At 54.4% G+C, this 17,371-nt stretch overlaps 1 protein-coding gene across 12 annotated transcripts in view; it reads left to right on the forward strand.

Moving 5' to 3' along the window:
* ARNT2 (aryl hydrocarbon receptor nuclear translocator 2) overlaps window positions 1-17,371 on the forward strand; it is a 101,828-nt gene that overhangs the window by 56,682 nt on the left and 27,775 nt on the right. For all 12 annotated transcript variants that reach the window (XM_074317798.2, XM_074317790.2, XM_074317791.2 and 9 more), the window contains 3 exons: window positions 4,782-4,884; window positions 8,571-8,636; window positions 8,959-9,044. In XM_074317798.2, coding sequence (XP_074173899.2) covers window positions 4,782-4,884; window positions 8,571-8,636; window positions 8,959-9,044 — 255 coding nt within the window. The remainder of the gene's footprint in view (window positions 1-4,781; window positions 4,885-8,570; window positions 8,637-8,958; window positions 9,045-17,371) is intronic.

The following is a 17,371-nucleotide window of genomic DNA, read 5'->3' on the forward strand; positions in this document are numbered from 1 at the left end:
GAAGAGAAGCAGGTCGTTGCCCAGGAACGTAACGTGGGGGACCATGTGGGCAGCGTATCCCAAGGCTCCCCATGTCCCCACGCCCTGGCGAGGAAGGCCAACAGGAAGCTGGGTTCTGCTGGCAAGGGATCTTACTGCTGCGATTCAAGTTTCAAGTCAGTTGACCGTAAAAAATGAGATTATCCATGTCGATCTGACCCAATCAGATAAGTCATTTCAAAGCCAAGAATGTCATCTGGCGGGTGACAGAAGGAAAAGTCAGAGCGATTCCAAGCCCAGCTACCTGGCCCTCAGTAAAATCCTTGGTCAATTACAACGTAATCTCCTGCCCTTCCTCTTCTCTCAGAGGCTGGAGACTGTTGTATGAGTCTGGGCTGTTTGGTTTCAAGTGACAGAAACTAAACTCCAACGACGTTAGGCATTAAAGGGGGGGATTTATTGGCGCCGAAGAGTTGAAGACGGTGAGGGTGCCCTTTCACTGGTTTACGTTCTCTCTGCTTTCTTAGAGTCAGTTCCATTGTCTTAGATCCAATTCTCCACGACGCCGGGATCATTGCTGCTAAAAACGCCATATGCTTAGACTCTTGGAGAGAAGAGGGGGGAGAGGTGGCGTGGCTGCATTTGGCCTGCGGAGGACTCTGATTAGCCGGGCTGGGTCACGTCCTGGTCGTGGGACCGTGTGGACAGAGGAGGAGGAGTGAAGGACTGTGATTGGCCCAGCTCCTAGTCAGGTGTCCAGCCCCCAGCCAGTCACTGTGGACCGAGGGCACATGCGGTACTATGATTGGCCTAGCTTGTGTCATGTGCCCAAGCCTCAGCCAATCACTACGGCCAGGGAGGTGGGCTCTCGTAAGAAGATGGCGGCCCCCTTTTGACTTTGATAATCAATGACTAGCACGTGACATTGTGCTGGGGCAGGTTCTGGGTGCCGAGAGGAACGGACGTCCTTAGGCAGCTCCGCGCTCCGCCCAGAGCCCCCCTCTTCTGGTCTGAGCGGAAAGTAGTTGGGCTACAACCGGAGACTTGGTGTATTTGTCCCTGGGCCATATCCGAACACCTGCCAGAGAGAATGAAACCTGAGCAAAATGCACCCACGCCCCGCAGCAGGGGCCGCCTTGTCCCAGGCGCGGGAGACACAGCTCCGCCCCGGAGTTTGTGCTGCGGCCCCGTGGACTCCTGTGCTGGGGGGGGGTTGTTCCTGTGCGCACCGCTGCCGGACGGCTGGGGTCCGCCTCGGGGAGTGAGAACACGGGTCACCGGCGTGGCTGCCGCGGCCTCCGCGCCATTTCAGGGGCCACTCGTGTGTGGAACAACGTCGCGTGTTACCCAGCTTATCCATCGCGGGCCGGTCGCTCTGTTCTTGCTGCTGATCATTGTCTCTTGTTTTCCTCCTTTTTCAACCGAGAGAAGATGTTTCCAGTTTTCCTAAGGATTCTTTTGATGCAAGAATTCTGATTTCTATTTGCGTTTCTGTCGTAGCCTGGGGAGCCGCTTTACGAGCACAAAGCCTTCCTTTGTGAGCGAATCCAAGACAAACTTCTGGTTCTTCTTTGTAGAAAAGTGACTCCCGACCAGGAGAATACTTACAGATCCGGGTGCTGAGAGCAGTCACGGGAGGGCCGTCCGCCTGTGGGAGCAGGTGCTGTTACAGGGGGAACCTTTAGAGTCCTTCTTCTGAAGCAGGGCTCAGCCAGTGCTTTTGGGAAGGGCCAGATAGTAAACATTGCTGGCTTTGGGGGCCACACAGTGTTTTCTCCAACTGCTGACCGCCCCCACTGTCACAGGAAAGTGGCTCTAGACGATACATACGCTTTTCAAGTGTCTTAGAAGAATGAGAGTTAGAAGCCCTGAGATGTGTTATAATTTCTTCCGTTTCATGGAGCGGAAACGCTGACTGTCAGTCAGTGTGGTGACTGCGGGTGTCCAGCAGCTTTAGAGATGCACAGGGGGCTGGTATTAACGGCCTTCAGAATAGTCTTCTCATTGGATGCAGTCATTCCGTTTTGGGGAAATCTATCTGCAGATGGTAGGGATTTTTTTTTCTATAGTTACTTAACTCGGCATTATTTGCCATCTGGAAAACCTGGGGACAACTTAACGTCCACCGGTGAATTGTCTACTCAGAATAATGATAGCTGGTTGGGAAGGGCACTGGGGCAGAGGAAGGTGGCAGCCTGACGCTGACCCCTGGCACATGGGATGTGGAGCAAGGAGCCTCCTCCCAGAGCAAATGCTGCTGGGGATGCGGTAGGTCACGTGGTCTGTGAACTCGCGGGTTCAGCACCCAGGATGTGGCCGTTTATTTATTCCAGAAGCACCCCAGGAAGGAGGGGAGCAGCAGGCTTGGACTGTGGGTGAAGGGTACAGACAGCAGAGGTGACCAGGGAGGCCAGTAGTTTCGGCCGTGGCCAAGGAGAGCAGGATGGGGTTTGTGGTGGGACCAGCCCCGTGACAGACCTGCAGAAGAATGCATCCTTCTGACCCAGCACGTGGGGTGGGGTGAGGAGGTCCCAGAGGACGCATCGCTGGCCTGGACTGGTCACACTTCTCGGGCCTGCTGAGAGCCAGCCCTAGGAACGCGGGCCCAGCCACCCCAGGCTCTGTGGGCCAGGAGAGGAGACTGGGGGCGACGTCAGCACCACAGCTCCATGCTTGTTCCACTGCCGGGAGCCCCACTGTACGTGAAGCCAGGCCCCGGTCGCCCGCGGGATGAGAGTGACTCCCAGTCTATCACTGGGGCCATGCCCCCTCGCTGCCATTGAATTTGTCAAAAATCCAGTTGACGGACAGCCTTGCGGGACCACACATCCTATACAAAGTGAGGTGTGCTTTTGTTCCCGAGGAGCCCGGGAAGGGCCTCGCTGTGCCCGAGGCCGCTGCAGGAGCACGTGGAGAACTAAGCCTGAAGCACTTGTCCCTCAGGGTCACGATAGCACATTGCAGAGCTGTTTGCCTTTCCACATGTCCCACGGCTCATGTGCTCCGCAGCTGTGATTTATTTTCAGAGCACACTTTGGAATTTGACAGGTTCTCCTGCTGGCCCGCGTCACAGCTGAAACCGTCTGCCATTTGGTCAATGATAAAGCAAGTGAGAATTTACTCCAAAGCAGCCGTCTGTGAGTGAGACAGACAGGTGTCAAACCTGGGGCTGCAGACAGCACAGAGCCGGCTCCCCTCGCTCCGGCCCCTCCTCCGTGGCCAGCCGTGCCAGAGCTCCCAGCAGACTGGGCATGGGCCACTGGGTGGAGTTGATTCTGGTGCTCACATCCTGCTTAAAGGTGGGCCATGGGCAGTGAGCGCGTGCCTGCAGAGCCCTGTGCCAGGGGAAGGAAGGCTGCTGCCGTGGGTGCAGGGGAGAGCCGGCCAGGCACGTGGAAAACCCTGGGTGCAGAGAGAGCTGGGCTCAAGGAAAGCAGGGGTGTGGACAGGAGGTGACTCTCCTCCTGAGGTCACACACACACCCAGGCCCCTGCGCCCTCCCCTGCTTTTGGAGTCCTGGGAGCTGGGGTTTGGGGAGGTGTCTTCTTCAAGACCCTTTGATTTTCAGTGATAGAAACCCATTCAACGATTTACTGCAAAAGGGATAGGACTCAGTCATTTTCTTCCTCTGCTTTATTTTTGTTCCCAGAAGCCATCTCCACCTGACAATGCATTCCATTCCCTCCACACCGTTTCATTCTTTGGCGTTTGTCATCTGTTTACCCAGCAGACTATAGTGGCCTAGGCCTTTTTAGCTTTGGAGGCTTAGATCGGTGCAGAGCCTATTGTGGGTACCGAGTAATTATTTATGAAATGATGGCAAGGTGACACCTTGGGTAAGTTGTGACAATAAGCAGGAGGTAATCGGGCCAAGGGAAGGGTTCCCAAGGCAGAGAGGGAGCTGTGGGGACGTCAGAGAGCCACGAGACACAAGAGCCCCGCAGAGGGGAAGATGGGGAGGAAGACGGATGCAGGGGCTTGGGAGCTGGTGCGTCTCCATCGGGGAACAACGGGCGGGCAGCAATGAGCAAGGCAGAGGAGACGGAGAGACCGAGACAGTGTGCTAGAGGTGACGAAGGACAGGGAGACTGAGATGGCGCCTGGAACTCTGGCTTAAGAGGCTGTGACGGTGGCGACGCTTCCGACATGCCACCTGGCAGGGCCAGTGCACAGTCAGCCTCATGGAGGGCTGGCTCTGCGGCTAAGGCATTGGCGGGGCCGGTGCTGGAGGGTACCCGTGGGTCCTCAGCAGACAGAGGTGATCTCCCAACCTTGAGTGGATAAAGTCACGGAGGCCACGCCAAGGATGAAAAGAGAAGGTGGCTGAGGGGTCCCTGGGGTACGAGGTGCAGAGCAGCGTGGAGAGGGCTGTGTCAGAAACCGAGGGCAGGGGACATCTGAGAGAACCAGCATGGCATTGTGCCTTCGGGTGGGACAGAGGGGAAACGGGCTTGGGATTTAGCAGCCAGGAAGCAAGTGGTGACTCCGGCTGACGCCGTTTCTGTGATGTAGCGGGGAGAAGGCCAGGCAGGAGTGAGCTGAGCTGATGGAATCCAGCAAAGCCGAGACGGCGAGTGTAGACGGCCCTTTGAAGGAAACAAGGCATTTAGAGTTGTATGCATTTCATCGCTCCATGTGTTTCCTGCCAAAGAATGCTGGGAATTCCAAGAGACAAACGACTTACATGCCCTGATTGTCCTCATCTGCAGAACATTTGCAGAAAGCTCCCCCACCCCGCATCCGCACCCCCCAAAGGCAGAGGCTCACGTGCGTGTCCTGCTCTCCCTCCCTCTCTCTCTCAGGCCGGATCTTGGACCTGAAGACGGGCACGGTCAAGAAGGAAGGGCAGCAGTCGTCCATGAGGATGTGCATGGGCTCACGGAGGTCCTTCATCTGCAGGATGAGGTGCGTGGGGGGCGCGGGCTGGGCCGCGGCGTCCGCCGCTCAGGTGACGTGAAGGGCCGCGCCGGGCTCTGCCGGGGTCACGCCAACCCCAGTCCCCCCAGTGACTCCATCTCCGTGACCGAAGCACGTGAAGAGCAGGCTTCTCGGTCTGTCTGGGGAGCACCTCCTCCCTCTCCCTCCCATTTCCACGCGTCGTCTGACTTCCTGCCACAGGCATGCCTGTCACCCATGTCTTTACTCACTCATTGCACCCACTCCTACCCTGGCTTCCCCTGGTCTCCTGCGTCTCCACTTTCTACCTGCTCCTCAAGGCTCTTTTCAACCCCAATCTCTCCAGGCTCCGATTTCTCCCCACATTTTATATAAGACCTACCCATGTCACACTTACTCTGCTATTCGCTCGTGCCAAAGCATACAGCTCCGGTTGGTCTCATGGTTAGTTGATCGGTGTTTTAAGTGTGACTGTCTTGGCTCCGTAAGTAACTTACAGTTGCTGTGAGGAGAGCGGCTTTGAGGTACACGCCTTCGAGCTCCCCGTGACATCTCGAAGAGTGTCACGCACGTAATTATGGTTGTTGAAGAAATGCAGGCGTGACTGGGCTTTGCAGTAGTCAGGCGATTGCTCTGTCCCCAAAGAAGAAAGAGTGAGGATCTTCAATCCTCAGACTCAGGCCAGACCCCCCCACACATTCAGCCCCACATCCCCGGGAGGCATGGGGTCTGTTCTGTGTGGCGTGTGCAATTCCCAAGGCAGTAACAGGAGGAGGTGCCTGTCACTCATTTATTCACTCATTCATTCAGTTATTCAGCACGTTTATACTGAGGCTCCACCCATGCTGGGCACTGGTCAAGGTGCTGGGGATTCAGCATTGAGTTGAGCACCTAAAATGCCTGACCTCGGAGATGTACGGAGGGCACAGTGCCAGGTAAATACGTGATGTCACATGGCAGGAAAGAAAGCTACTGTAAGGGGGTAGGAAGTAGTGGGGGCTGTTAATTTGCATGTTATGTAGGGAGCTGAGGGGGAGGCCTCATTGATAAGGTGACACGTGAGTAGAGACCGCAGGAAGTGAGCAAAGGAGACGTGGGAATATCTGGGGAAAGAGAGTGTCAGACAGAAGGAACAGCAGGTGCAAAGGCCCTGAGGCAGGGATGTTCTTGGCACGTCCCAGGAGCAGTGAGGTTACAGTCTCGAGTGGGGAGGATGGCAGTCGATACAGCTGAAAAGTCGACGACGTTAGGTCGTGTCACCCTCGTAGGACGTCAGCTTTTCCTCTGAATGAGGGGAGAGGCCACCGCAGTTTGATTGTAAGAGTGGCGTCTTCTGAATTACATGTTTAAAAATCAGCTGGAGAATACACTTGCAGGAGAAGAACAAGAGTAGAAGCGAGGAGGGTCGTGTAATAATCCAGGTGAGAGACATCAGGCAGTAGCGAGCCTGGTAATAAGTGCTCAGATTCTGAATGTGCTTCAGAGAGAAAAGGAACGCGAAGGTCTGAAAGGTTTGCCTGCCCCACTGCAGAGGTGGAGTAGATTTCCCAGGATGGGGAAGGCTGTGTGGGGAAGCCGCTTTGGGCTGGATGTGCCCGAGACCCCTCTGAGTGGAGACGATGAGTGGAGACTTGGACGCGTGACTCTGGAGTTCAAGGACGGCATTGGGGCTGGACATACGGACTTGGGGACAGACGTCAGTGAGGTGTTATGAAGCCTGGGGCCACAGGAGGTCACCTGGGAAACGAGTGTGGAGGGAGAGGAGGTGAGGGCTGAGCCCTGGGCAGGTGGCCAGGAAGGAGAGAGGGTAAAGGAAGCTTCTAGGAGGGAGGCGTGTCCTGACTGAGACTGACGGTCAACCGCTGGACGTCAGAGGGCCGAGCAGGAGCTGGAGCGGCAGGGGGGTGAGCACGCAGGCCGCCCCTCCCCAGGAGAGAAGCGCCAGCGCTGGGTCTCCCAGGCTTTCCCTGAGCACCAGGCGCCTCCCTGCCTGCTTGGTTCAGCCCGTGTGCCCTGCCCTCTCCGACCGCCTCCTCCTGGCTGCCAAGCTTCCCGGCGCGCCTACTGCTCTGGTCTCAGGCCCAGGCACAGCAGAGCCACTCACTCGTGTCACTTCCCTCCAGTCGTTTGCTGTTGGAAGTGGGACTTGCCACTTGAGCAACTCTTGGGTCCTGTGCTGTTCCAAAAAGTGGATGCTCTAAAATAAGTACATATCTTCTCTAATTCAAAGTAATCCTGTAAAGCAACTACTTCTGAACCCAACGCCATGAACCTAGGGGCGGGGTATCCGTCTGAGATGACCAGGTTGCCGTGTTGGGGGGACACCTGCCTCCGATGTCTGGCTGGGCCCCCAGAGCCTGCAGAGGATTCAAGCAAGGCAGTCCTTTGCCTCTGCGCTGGCTCTTGCCAGGCCGAGCGCCTGGAGGTCACAGATGGGGTCCCCCTCGCCTGCCCCCAGCATGCTGCAGTGACAGGAGACAGGACCATCCTCGTAGGACAGGGTTGAGGGCAGATGCCGCCCTGCGTTCAGCCTATGGATCAGTGTCCACCGGGGACAAGTGCCGTCCGTAGTGTCGCCCGACACAGCGGAGCCTGCTCAGTGCTTCGGGCAGTACAGTGAAGGCCGCCTTGCCCCCTGGCCGCTCAGTGCTTTCTCTCTCGTGCCATCTCGGCTGCTCCCTTACGCATAAACGTACCGGAAGCGTCAGGTCCACCGTTGCTAGGAATCATGCCATTCTCGCTGCCCAGCAACCACGTCAGGTGGGCCCCGCCCTGGTGCCCGTCGGGGACACCTGCAGCTTGGTTTCCTCAGTGCCAGGTCCACACTCCCTGCATTTTCCTGTGAAGTAAGCAGCACTGCCATCTGCTGCGAGCAGGACCTTCCCCCCCAAAGAAAGCTGCTCGGTGTCAGCAGGAAGGCAGAGGGCCGTGCCAGCGTGCTGGGCAGCGTGTCCTGCTGTGGGTCGTCCTGCTGTGACCACGGCGCAGGTGCTGGCAGCTGCCCCAGGCCTCCCAGTGTAACTGGACTCGTATCTTTGCCGTGGTGAATATTAAGACACCCAGGGTATTACTTGTCATGTAGTTGGGAAGTCGAAATGCGTGTCCCAAAGGCGTCAGAGCCCGGCCACCGAGCGTGTGGACTTCAGGCGTTCAGAGCTTCAGAGCCCGTCCTTCAGAGGGAGGCCGGAGCGCCTCCCATTCCCTGTGTCCCCACGCTGTCCTTGGCCGTCCGCGGGCTTCCAACTGTCTGGTTATGCCTGGACACTGCAGGCGAGCAGAGCTGGGGCCTGAGAAGAGGCTTCCGTGCGTCAGCTGGCAGCAGCTGTTTTGGTTGATGTGTCTGTGGACACCCTGTTGCTGTCGTCACCTCCTTCCCTGTTTCCTGAAAGCCCCGCAGTGACACGGAAGTGATCTGCAGGACTGAGCTCGGCCAGCATCTCCTAGAGTCCTGTGGGTCTCCAGTGGGGGGGGGGGGGCGGACCGTGCACACTGGGCTCCTCTCCTTGCCTTCAGTCACCATCCAGATTCAAAGGCACGTGAGCCCACTTCCCCACTGGGAGGAAATTGGCCGGAGGGCTCGCCGGGATGAGTGTGTGACCTCAAACAAGGCCTGTCCCTTGCACTGCTGCCCTACGTATATGTGTTATAAACCGGCCCGGGTCTGCACTCATTCTGATGTATTTTTTGAATCTTAGGTGTGGAAATGCTCCTTTGGACCACCTCCCACTGAACAGAATAACCACCATGAGGAAAAGGTTCAGGTCAGTGGGCCGTTCTGATGGGTGCGTCTGCCCTGTGCTGGTCGGTAGCGTAAGTGCCCTAAGCTAAGGAGTCGCTGCCCGGGAGGGGAAGCTGGGTGAGGAGAGGACCAGGAGCCCCGTGGGTCAGGGAGCCAGGGCTGGGGTGAGAAAGGGAGCCGGGTGGGACTTCTTCTGGCCTTGCAGACCGTGTGGGGGCAGGGAAACGAGATTCAGAACCACGCGGCGGACAAGTGACCCCAGTAGCTTAGACCCCAAAGGAGCCCCCACCGTCCTTGCCTCCCCCCAGGTGCCGAAAGCAATTTCACAAACGTTCTTCCTGCAGGAACGGCCTCGGCCCCGTGAAAGAAGGGGAAGCCCAGTATGCTGTGGTCCATTGCACAGGCTACATCAAGGCCTGGCCGCCAGCAGGTAAGCGGGACCTGCCCCTGAGCTCCAGACCGCTGGGTGCCTCGGCAAGCCCCTTCTGTGGCCTGTCACCTGAGCACTCAGGGAAGTCAGGGTGGCGTTTGAAGCGACAGTCATTAGAGAAATGCAAATCAAGACCACAAGGCACCTCTTACACTCGCTGTGATGTTAAATTAGGTGGTACCAAGTGTTGGGGAGGACGTGGAACCCTCACACATTGCTGGTGGGGTTGTAAAATGGTGCAGCTGCTTTGTAAAACAGTCTGACAGTGCCTCAAAATGTTAAACGTAGAGTCACCATGTGACTGACGCAGCAGTTTCACTCCTAGATAATACAAAGGGTGCCAAAAAAAAAAAAATGTATACACATTTTAAGAAAGGAAAAAAACTATTAAAATTACACTGATAATAACCACTCAGCACCTCTTGTCATTGCAGACGTCAAACATGACTCGTGTTCATCTTTTGTTATCGGTATATATGGAGCATTACAATTTTAATATAGTTTTTTCCTTTCTTAAAATGTGCATGCGTTTTTGGGGCACCCTCTGTAGATACCAAAGAGAATTGAAAACACGTGTCCACAAAGAAACTTGTACGTGAATGTTCGTCGCAACTTTTTTCACCACAGCCCAAACGTGGAAACAGCCCCGTGTGTGCGTCAGCTGATGAGTGGGTAAATGCGACTGTAGTCTAGCCATGCAGGGAAATCGTAGTCAGCGGTGCAGTGCAGTAAAGTATCGCTTCATGCCGTACGGTGGCCGGGCCTTGAGGACATCACGGTAAGTGAAAGCAGCCAGACCCAAAAGGCCACGTGTCGTATGAGTGTATGCGTGGGAAATACCCCAAGTAGGCAAATCCAGCAAAACAGAAGGCAGGTTTGTGGTTTCCGGGTGTGAGGGAGGGGAAAATGGTGAGTGACCGCTGATAGGTACAGTGCTTATTTTTGAGGTGACAAAAATGTTTAAAAGTGGTGAGAGTTGCACAGCTCTACACACCCACTAAAAGCCACTTTCTTTCCATGTCAACTCGATCAAATTGATTGACGGTGCTGTGAAGCACAGCTATCTCCTTATGGTTGTTCACCGGCTCGGCGCACCAATTGCCAAGCGCGGTGTGTTGCAGGCTCCCAACTCCAGGGGTGAATTTGTCTATTTCTCCTTGTAGTTCTGTCCTTCTTGCCTCGCGTTTCTGAGGCTCTGTGGTTCGGTTCCCACATGTTAAGGTTTTGATGTCTTCTTGGAGAATTGACCCCTCTGTCACTCTGTAATGCCCTTCTTTACACCTGATAGTTTTCCTGGCTCCGAATTGTGCTGTGTCTCACGTTAATGTCACTACTCCAGCTTTCTTTCGACTCATATTAGCCTGGAGCGTCTTTCTCCATTCTTCTATTTTGAACCCAACTGTGTCTTTATATTTAAAGGGACTTTCTCGTAGACAGCAACATCCAGTTAGGTCTCTAGTGTTTTAATCCACTCTGAGTCTGTGTCTTTTAGTTGGTGTGTTTAAGCCATTTACATTTAATGTGATTATTGATACAGTTTGATCAATACCTACCATTTTTTTCTATTCATTGTATTTGTTGTTTGTTTCCTTTTTCCTCCCCCTTTCTTCCTGCCTTCTCTGGTTTTCATTGAGCTTTTTGTATGATTTCTTTTTCTCGCCTCTTTTAGCATTTCAATTATACTTCTATAACAATAGCTGTATTGTTTGCCCTAAGTTTGAAATACACATTTACAACTCATATAAATCCACTTGAACATAAAATACCACTTCACGGGGGGGGGTGCAGGTACCTGATAACTAGTATTTTTTTCCTTCCTCCTTCCATCTCTTATAATCTTGCTCTCATTCATTTCACTTATTCAGAGGCTGTCACCACCCAGTACATTGTTACTATTATTATTTTGAACAAACAGAAATTTCTTTGCTTAGCTAACAGTAGCAAACATAACAGATTTTATTGCACCTACCTGACTCCCTCCCAGACGCTCTTCTTTCCTTCTGTAGAGCTGAGTTTCTAACCTATATCCTGCCCACTGTCCCGTGAACCTGTGAGGTTCTGAGGCCTTGAGAAACCAGATTTCTGTTAGAAGGTTGTTTGATGAGAGGCAAATGATGCACACAGATGTGGGCAGCCTGGAGAGAGCTGTCCCGCAGTGGGGCAGTCACCGAGGCTGAGGGCCTGACAGACACCGAGCCCTCAGGCATCACAGGACGGTTGGTGGGGGAGCAGCACGTACACACGTGACTACGGGACAGTGTGGGAGGCAGTCAGCCCTGGGGCGGAGGGGGCTCCCTGCCCTGCCGGGTCCAGAGAGGCTTCCTGGACCAGGCCCGCGGCAAGCAGACTGGCTGCTTCTTTCTGCTTTCCTCTTTGAATGACTCAGTCACTCTCGTGATACCAGGCAGATGCCTCTTTCTGTTTCTGGCCTAACATGCTCTCTCTCTCACCACTTTATTTGGGCTGCAGGCCTACAGTGTCACACGAGAAATGCCACGATTGCCATAAGACTAACTCATGGGATGTGAGCGGGAGGAGGTGACCGGGCCCCGAGGTGCAGGCGGGGGACGGTGCCCAGGGCGTCTCCAGGGGTGACTCAGGCGCTCTCCTGGGGCCACACGGGGCTGTGCACCGTGCATGTCCAGTGGACAGCTCAGTAGGGCAGCGGGACTTACTGGGCATTAAGTCTTCAACGCCCGCCCTTGAAACTTGGCCACATGAGAACTGGTGGAAAGAACCGGGGGTGTTTATCTTGGAGAAAGTGAGACATGATTTCTGTCTTTAAGTATTTGAGGGGGTGTCATATAAAGGAAGAATTAATCTTACTTAGGTTATTTCCAGAAGGCACAATTTGGACCAAAAGAGGAAAGTGACCAAAAGGCAGAGGCAGATTTTTAACTCAATGGGGAGAAATGAGCAAAGCGTATGAGAAGGGTATTAAAATATATATGTATTTATTTATATTTATATATGTAAATACATATAATACACCAAGTTGGAAAAAAAATCAATCTGCTGTTAATCATAACTGCAAATTAAAATAATTTGACACTGTCTCCTCTTACCTATCAAATAGCAAAAAGTAAAAAGACAAAATACACAGTGTTGGTAAGGCTCAGAAAAAAGGACACTTTTATGTACTGCTGATGGGAATATAAATCAGTAGAAACCTTCTGTGCAGTAATTCGGCAGTGTGCAGTCAGTGCCTTAAATGTGCGTTCCTTACCACATGGATGGACGGACGGATGGATGGACGGACGGATAGATGGATGGTGGATGGATGGATGGTGGATGGATGATGGATGGATGGGCGGACGGACGGATGGATGGATGGACAGACTGATGGACGGATGGATGGATGGACAGACTGATGGACGGCTGGATGGATGGACGGACAAAATGAAAGAAGGAAGGAAGTGGGTGAATGGAAGAAAGGAGAGAAGCAAGAGTCTCTTGCCTAGCCAGAAGAAATAGTTGGCTTAGGGGGATGAATCAGTGAAAGAATTTCTTGCCAGAATTTCTAAAGGCGTTTATAGAATCCACTTCCCTGGAAATCTTTTAAAATGGTGGAGACAGCCATCTGGCCTAGATGAGGTGGCTGCTATGCGGTCATTAGCACTTCACCCTATCATAAGGGCAGGGAATGGAAGCACTGGGGCAGTAACTCGGTAATGCTTGAGTGATGGCTCGTAAATGCCCACGAGGAGTGCTGCCCCTGCTTGCGCATGAGCTCAGCCTCCTTAGTTATAAACAATGACTTGGTTGGGAAGTATGAAGATTTCTAAGCACCAAAGTCGCTAAAAATATCTGCAGGCGACCTTGGGCATCTCGAAAGGTGAGCCTACAAGGCAGACTTTATGAGGCAAACAAGGGCCTCGTAAAAAGGTGCTTTGACAGCCCACATGCAGCAGGCGTGCTCATTCCTGAGGTCCATAGCCATGCAGTCACAGTGCTGGCCGGTCCTGCTGACCCCACGTCCATCACAGGCATCACGGCGTGCTCTGGTACATTCCAAGGGCCCTCCTGTTACCTATGGCCTTCCCAGCCAGCCTCACAGCATCTGATGCTACGGAGGTTTCTTTTTAAACACGTGGGGGCGGGAGTAAAAAGGAAAGCAGGCTTCCAGGGACAGTCCGTTCCACTGTCCGATCGTCCCCTTTTTTTTTTTTTAATCTAAAGAAGCAAACGCACTGGGTTCACTGTAACAGAGAAGGAGTCAGCCGTGCCAGTTGTGTTTCATGTTTGGTGAGGTATGTTCAGAGTCAGAAAGAGACTTGGGAGTTCTGCAGGTGTCAGGGGCCTCCACGCCATCCGTTGTCGTCATCCCGGTACCATCCATGTCACAGGTTGACATGCATCGTGGAGCCGGAACCCATTTCTGTAACAGGCCTCTTCCCAGTAACCATCATCTGATGTGCTTGGTCCATCACCTCCGATTCTGTGGGAAACCTCTGGGTAACAGGTGTCTGCACAGAAGAAGCACCGTCTGACCCGGGGGAGGGGCACGGCCACCATCTGGGCCCGCTTGTTGGCGCCTGCTGTGCTCTCTCCCGGGTCAGGCTGATGCTTCTCTCCCCTTCGCTGCTGCATTTTCAGTAATGCCAGAGGCCTGAGGTTATTGTGGGGTTTTGGCTCATTTCGCCAGACAGCTCGGCCCTGCCGTGAGCTCATCTAGGACAGCCCTGCATTCTTGCAGTTTGCTTGTTGAACATAGTGTGTTTGTTTTTCCTTCATTTGAAATTCTCCAAAAGCTGGTTGTCAGTATGGCGGCCACCAACCCACAAGGCAGTGGCTGGAGCCCTGCCCTGCCCCTGTCACTTGTGCTCAGCAGGTTTCGTGTCCTGCTCAGGACCTCGCTGTGACATCCTGCTCAGACACCAAAGCCATGGCGTTGGCATGTGAGATGGAGAGCGATGGTTGGGGAAGCTTTCTGGCCTCCTCGTTCCCAGGCAGGCTGGGCACAGCCACTCCGCTATTCCTTCAGTAAACACTCGCAAGCACTGCCGTGGCCCAGGTCCTTTGCTAGGCTCTGGGGCTCCTCAGGCGGGTCCTGCCTGAAGGGGCTCACAGTCCAGTGGAGGACACAGGTAGGTGTGCAGGTCATTGCAAAGCCCCAGGGTGAGCGTTGTAACACAGGCACACGCCGGGGACCACGTAGGAGGGAGATTCTGTCGGCTGGGGGTGTCAGGGTTGGCGTCTCTCCGACACCCCGTGGCTAACCCTCCCTGAAAGTCTAACAGGCAAAGAGACTGTGTTTCCACACATTTGAGCGGAAACAAAGAAGAGGTAGGAATTTGTTGGTGGAAAAAATGCTCTGTCGTCTCCAGAAGTCAGTGCTGTGCCGAGGTCTGAGACCTGCTTTTATGGTGCTTTTCTCCCGCTGTGACCCTTGTGGGTGGTTCTGAGTTTGTCCTTGCAATTCAAGACATTCGCTCAGGTGTGTGTGGGGTCGGTCTGTTTTCATTCACTATAACCAGTGCTGGGTGGGCCCCTCGCTGGCGGCCTCCAGCCTTTCCCCACCATGGGGGGGATTCGTCTAGATTTCTCCACGTTGCCAGTCTGCCTGCCCCACTCACACCTGCAAACTCCATCCTGTGTTCCTGGATCTGTCCTCCCTGCCACTTCGAATTTTGCTCTAATTTCTTGATCCTTTTCTTCCGAATTCATGGAGAATCTGTCCATCCCAATCTTCTATTTATGATTCCCATTCAGTGTTTGAAGACTCGGCAATGGCACTTCCATCTGAACTCAGTGCTGGCTGTATCCTCCTGAGTCACACTGAGTAGTTGAATTTAGATTTTTCTTCTTTTCCTTCTCCTTTTCCTCCTCATCCTCCTCTTCCTCCTTCTAATAAAGAAAGTCTTTTTTCTTTACTGGGAACATTTCCGGTGGTTCCTTAACTCAATGTCTTTTTCATATGCTTGTGATTTTTTCCCACGCGCCTCACCACAGCGAGGTCGCCATATGCTTCTCCATGGTGGAGAGTTGAGGACGGTTCCGTCGTTGGTCATGTGGGTTCTAGTAAGATCTTTCAGGCCCTGACAAGGGCAGAAGAAGAATGTGTGGCTTCCCTGTTACCTGACCAAGGGTTCGCGTGTCTGTGACGAGTGCCAGCGGTGGGGTGGGGGGGTGACGAGGGTCCCAGCCCCCTGATAGGACGCACAGGCATTCGGCCGCCACACCCCCTCCTGGGCGGTGGGAGATGGAGATTTGCGCTCCCTTGTGTCGGCCGCCATTCGGGGCTAATATCCAGCTGCAGCTCTGAGCTGGTGGGTTGGTCCTGCCAGGGGCCCTTCCAGTCACTCCCCAGGTCGCCCCTTCCTTCCCATGCGGGGAACTGGTTTCTGGTATTGACCCGTGCTGGTCCCACCCCAGGCTGTCATTGCCACAGTGATGCGTGTGTGTGGGGGGGGGGCAGGTGGCTACTTGGGAGGTCTACGTTTGCTCTGTGGAGCCAAAAGCACCAGCTGTACGCGGAAGCTCTGCTTTGCAAAGTGGGGGGATCCGTTTCTTCAGGGTCACCAGCGGGAGCCCTGAAATGCCAAATACTCACCCATTTCCCAACATACCTTCTGAGAACAACACGTCCCCCGAGATGCACGTGGAGAAAGGACCCCTTGCTCAGCACCGTGGGGGAACTTTGCCTTCTGGACTCTCCTCCTCGAGAACCGTGCTCCCAGGTTACATGTTACATGGAGCCTCTTTATCTGTGTTTAAACGATGTTTCCCAAATGTGTTGGGCCAAAGAAACATTTTGTTTGTTTCCGCCTAAGCCGTATTACTGTTCCCCAGAGAAGACTGTGGAAGCGTGCTGTGCACAGGCGGCCTGAATTGCTCTCAGAAGGTGATGGTCCCCGCCCGCCTCTGGCGGCAACACTGTGTGTTCATTCCCATGGGAGGCTGGAGGTCTCAGGAGCGACCACACCCAGCACGACTGGACAGCACTGCCCTCCCCGGGCGAGTGCTCAGGGCTAGTGCGGCCCCTGGAAAGGGATGAAGAGGCATGTCTGACCGTTGCTGAATGTCCTCCCGACAGCGGTTTCCAGCTCCACTTTGTTTGTGTGTTGTTTATATTACTTAGGTTTATTTAGACGTGCCTGGGGAAGAGTGTTTCCAGAGAAAAGGTAATTTAATGAAGGGCAAAATGTGCTGGTGAAACCGACCAGGAGCCATCGAATTCTAAAGCTGGAATGGCTGGAATGATCGTGTTCCTGTGAAAACTCCCATCTTGATAAACGCTGCCCCTCCTGCCAGGAAGGTTCCCTCCTGACACCAGTCATCGGGCCCTGGCGACCAGCCTTGGCCTTGGCCGTGCGCCCCTCCTTGGAGCTGTGTGCTCCGTCCTCGGTCCTAACGCTCGCCGTGTGGCATTGTGATGGTGTGTTCCCCCACCGGCCGTGAGAGGACCCGGGTCTGCATGGCTGAGTCCCTCACCTGTAGCAGAGTGTCCGGCGCTTAGTAGGTGCTCAGAAAGTGTGTCACATGTGGCTGATCTCATGACCGAACTCTGACCAGAGGATGAGGACACCGAGCATTGCCTCTGGCCAGCCCCTCCCGTCTCTAGAGGACAGCCTGTCACCTTGCAGGTCTCTGCATCTCCGCTGACCTAGCCTCTGCCCCTGCCCAGACCTCCACGGGAAGCCTGCCGCCAGGCAGAGCTCAGCAACCACAGTGGGGTGACTGCACCTCTCTTGACCAGTGCCAAGGACTTTGAATGCCACCGTGAACACAGCGCTGGACATATGGAGCCCCGTGTGCCAGGCACGTGCTGGGTGCTTAGTACCCACTCTCTCATCTTGTGCAGCCCTGCAGAGTAGGGGTGATGCTTGTTCCATTTCACAGATAGGAACTATTTTCATTCCCATCTCCCAAAGCTCAGAGCGGCTGAACGAAGGCTTTGTGGTCAGTGGATGGTACAGTCGGGACTTCTGAGTCAGGCCGCCTCCGGTCCCTGGAGCCGGAGCCCTTAGTCCCCTTCCAGCCAGTCTGTCCCCATAGATTTGCTCATGCCAGGCATGGTGGCCACCCCCGGAAGCAGCCCTTCCTGTAGCCAGTGCACTCATTGTGGGGGCCTCCATGGTGGCACCCCGACATCCAGAGAAAATATTGTCCCCACCATTTCACATAGGAAGCAGGTGTGTGCATTCCTGTATGAGAGGCAACCTGCAGCCCTCAGCTGGCATGCTCTGGAAAGTTCTCGGCTTTGTTCCATGTGCTCGGGTCACGGGCCACTTTCTAAAAGGCCCCATGGGGCCGGAACAGACAGGCAGGCAGGAGCTCAGCCGACCTGCCGCAGAAGGGGCTTCATTCTGTCAGCAGCAGCCTCG

This window comes from Rhinolophus sinicus, chromosome 13 (genome assembly GCF_057876585.1).
Source record: "Rhinolophus sinicus isolate RSI-liver-muscle chromosome 13, RSI-T2T, whole genome shotgun sequence".
Classification (NCBI taxonomy): domain Eukaryota; kingdom Metazoa; phylum Chordata; class Mammalia; order Chiroptera; family Rhinolophidae; genus Rhinolophus; species Rhinolophus sinicus.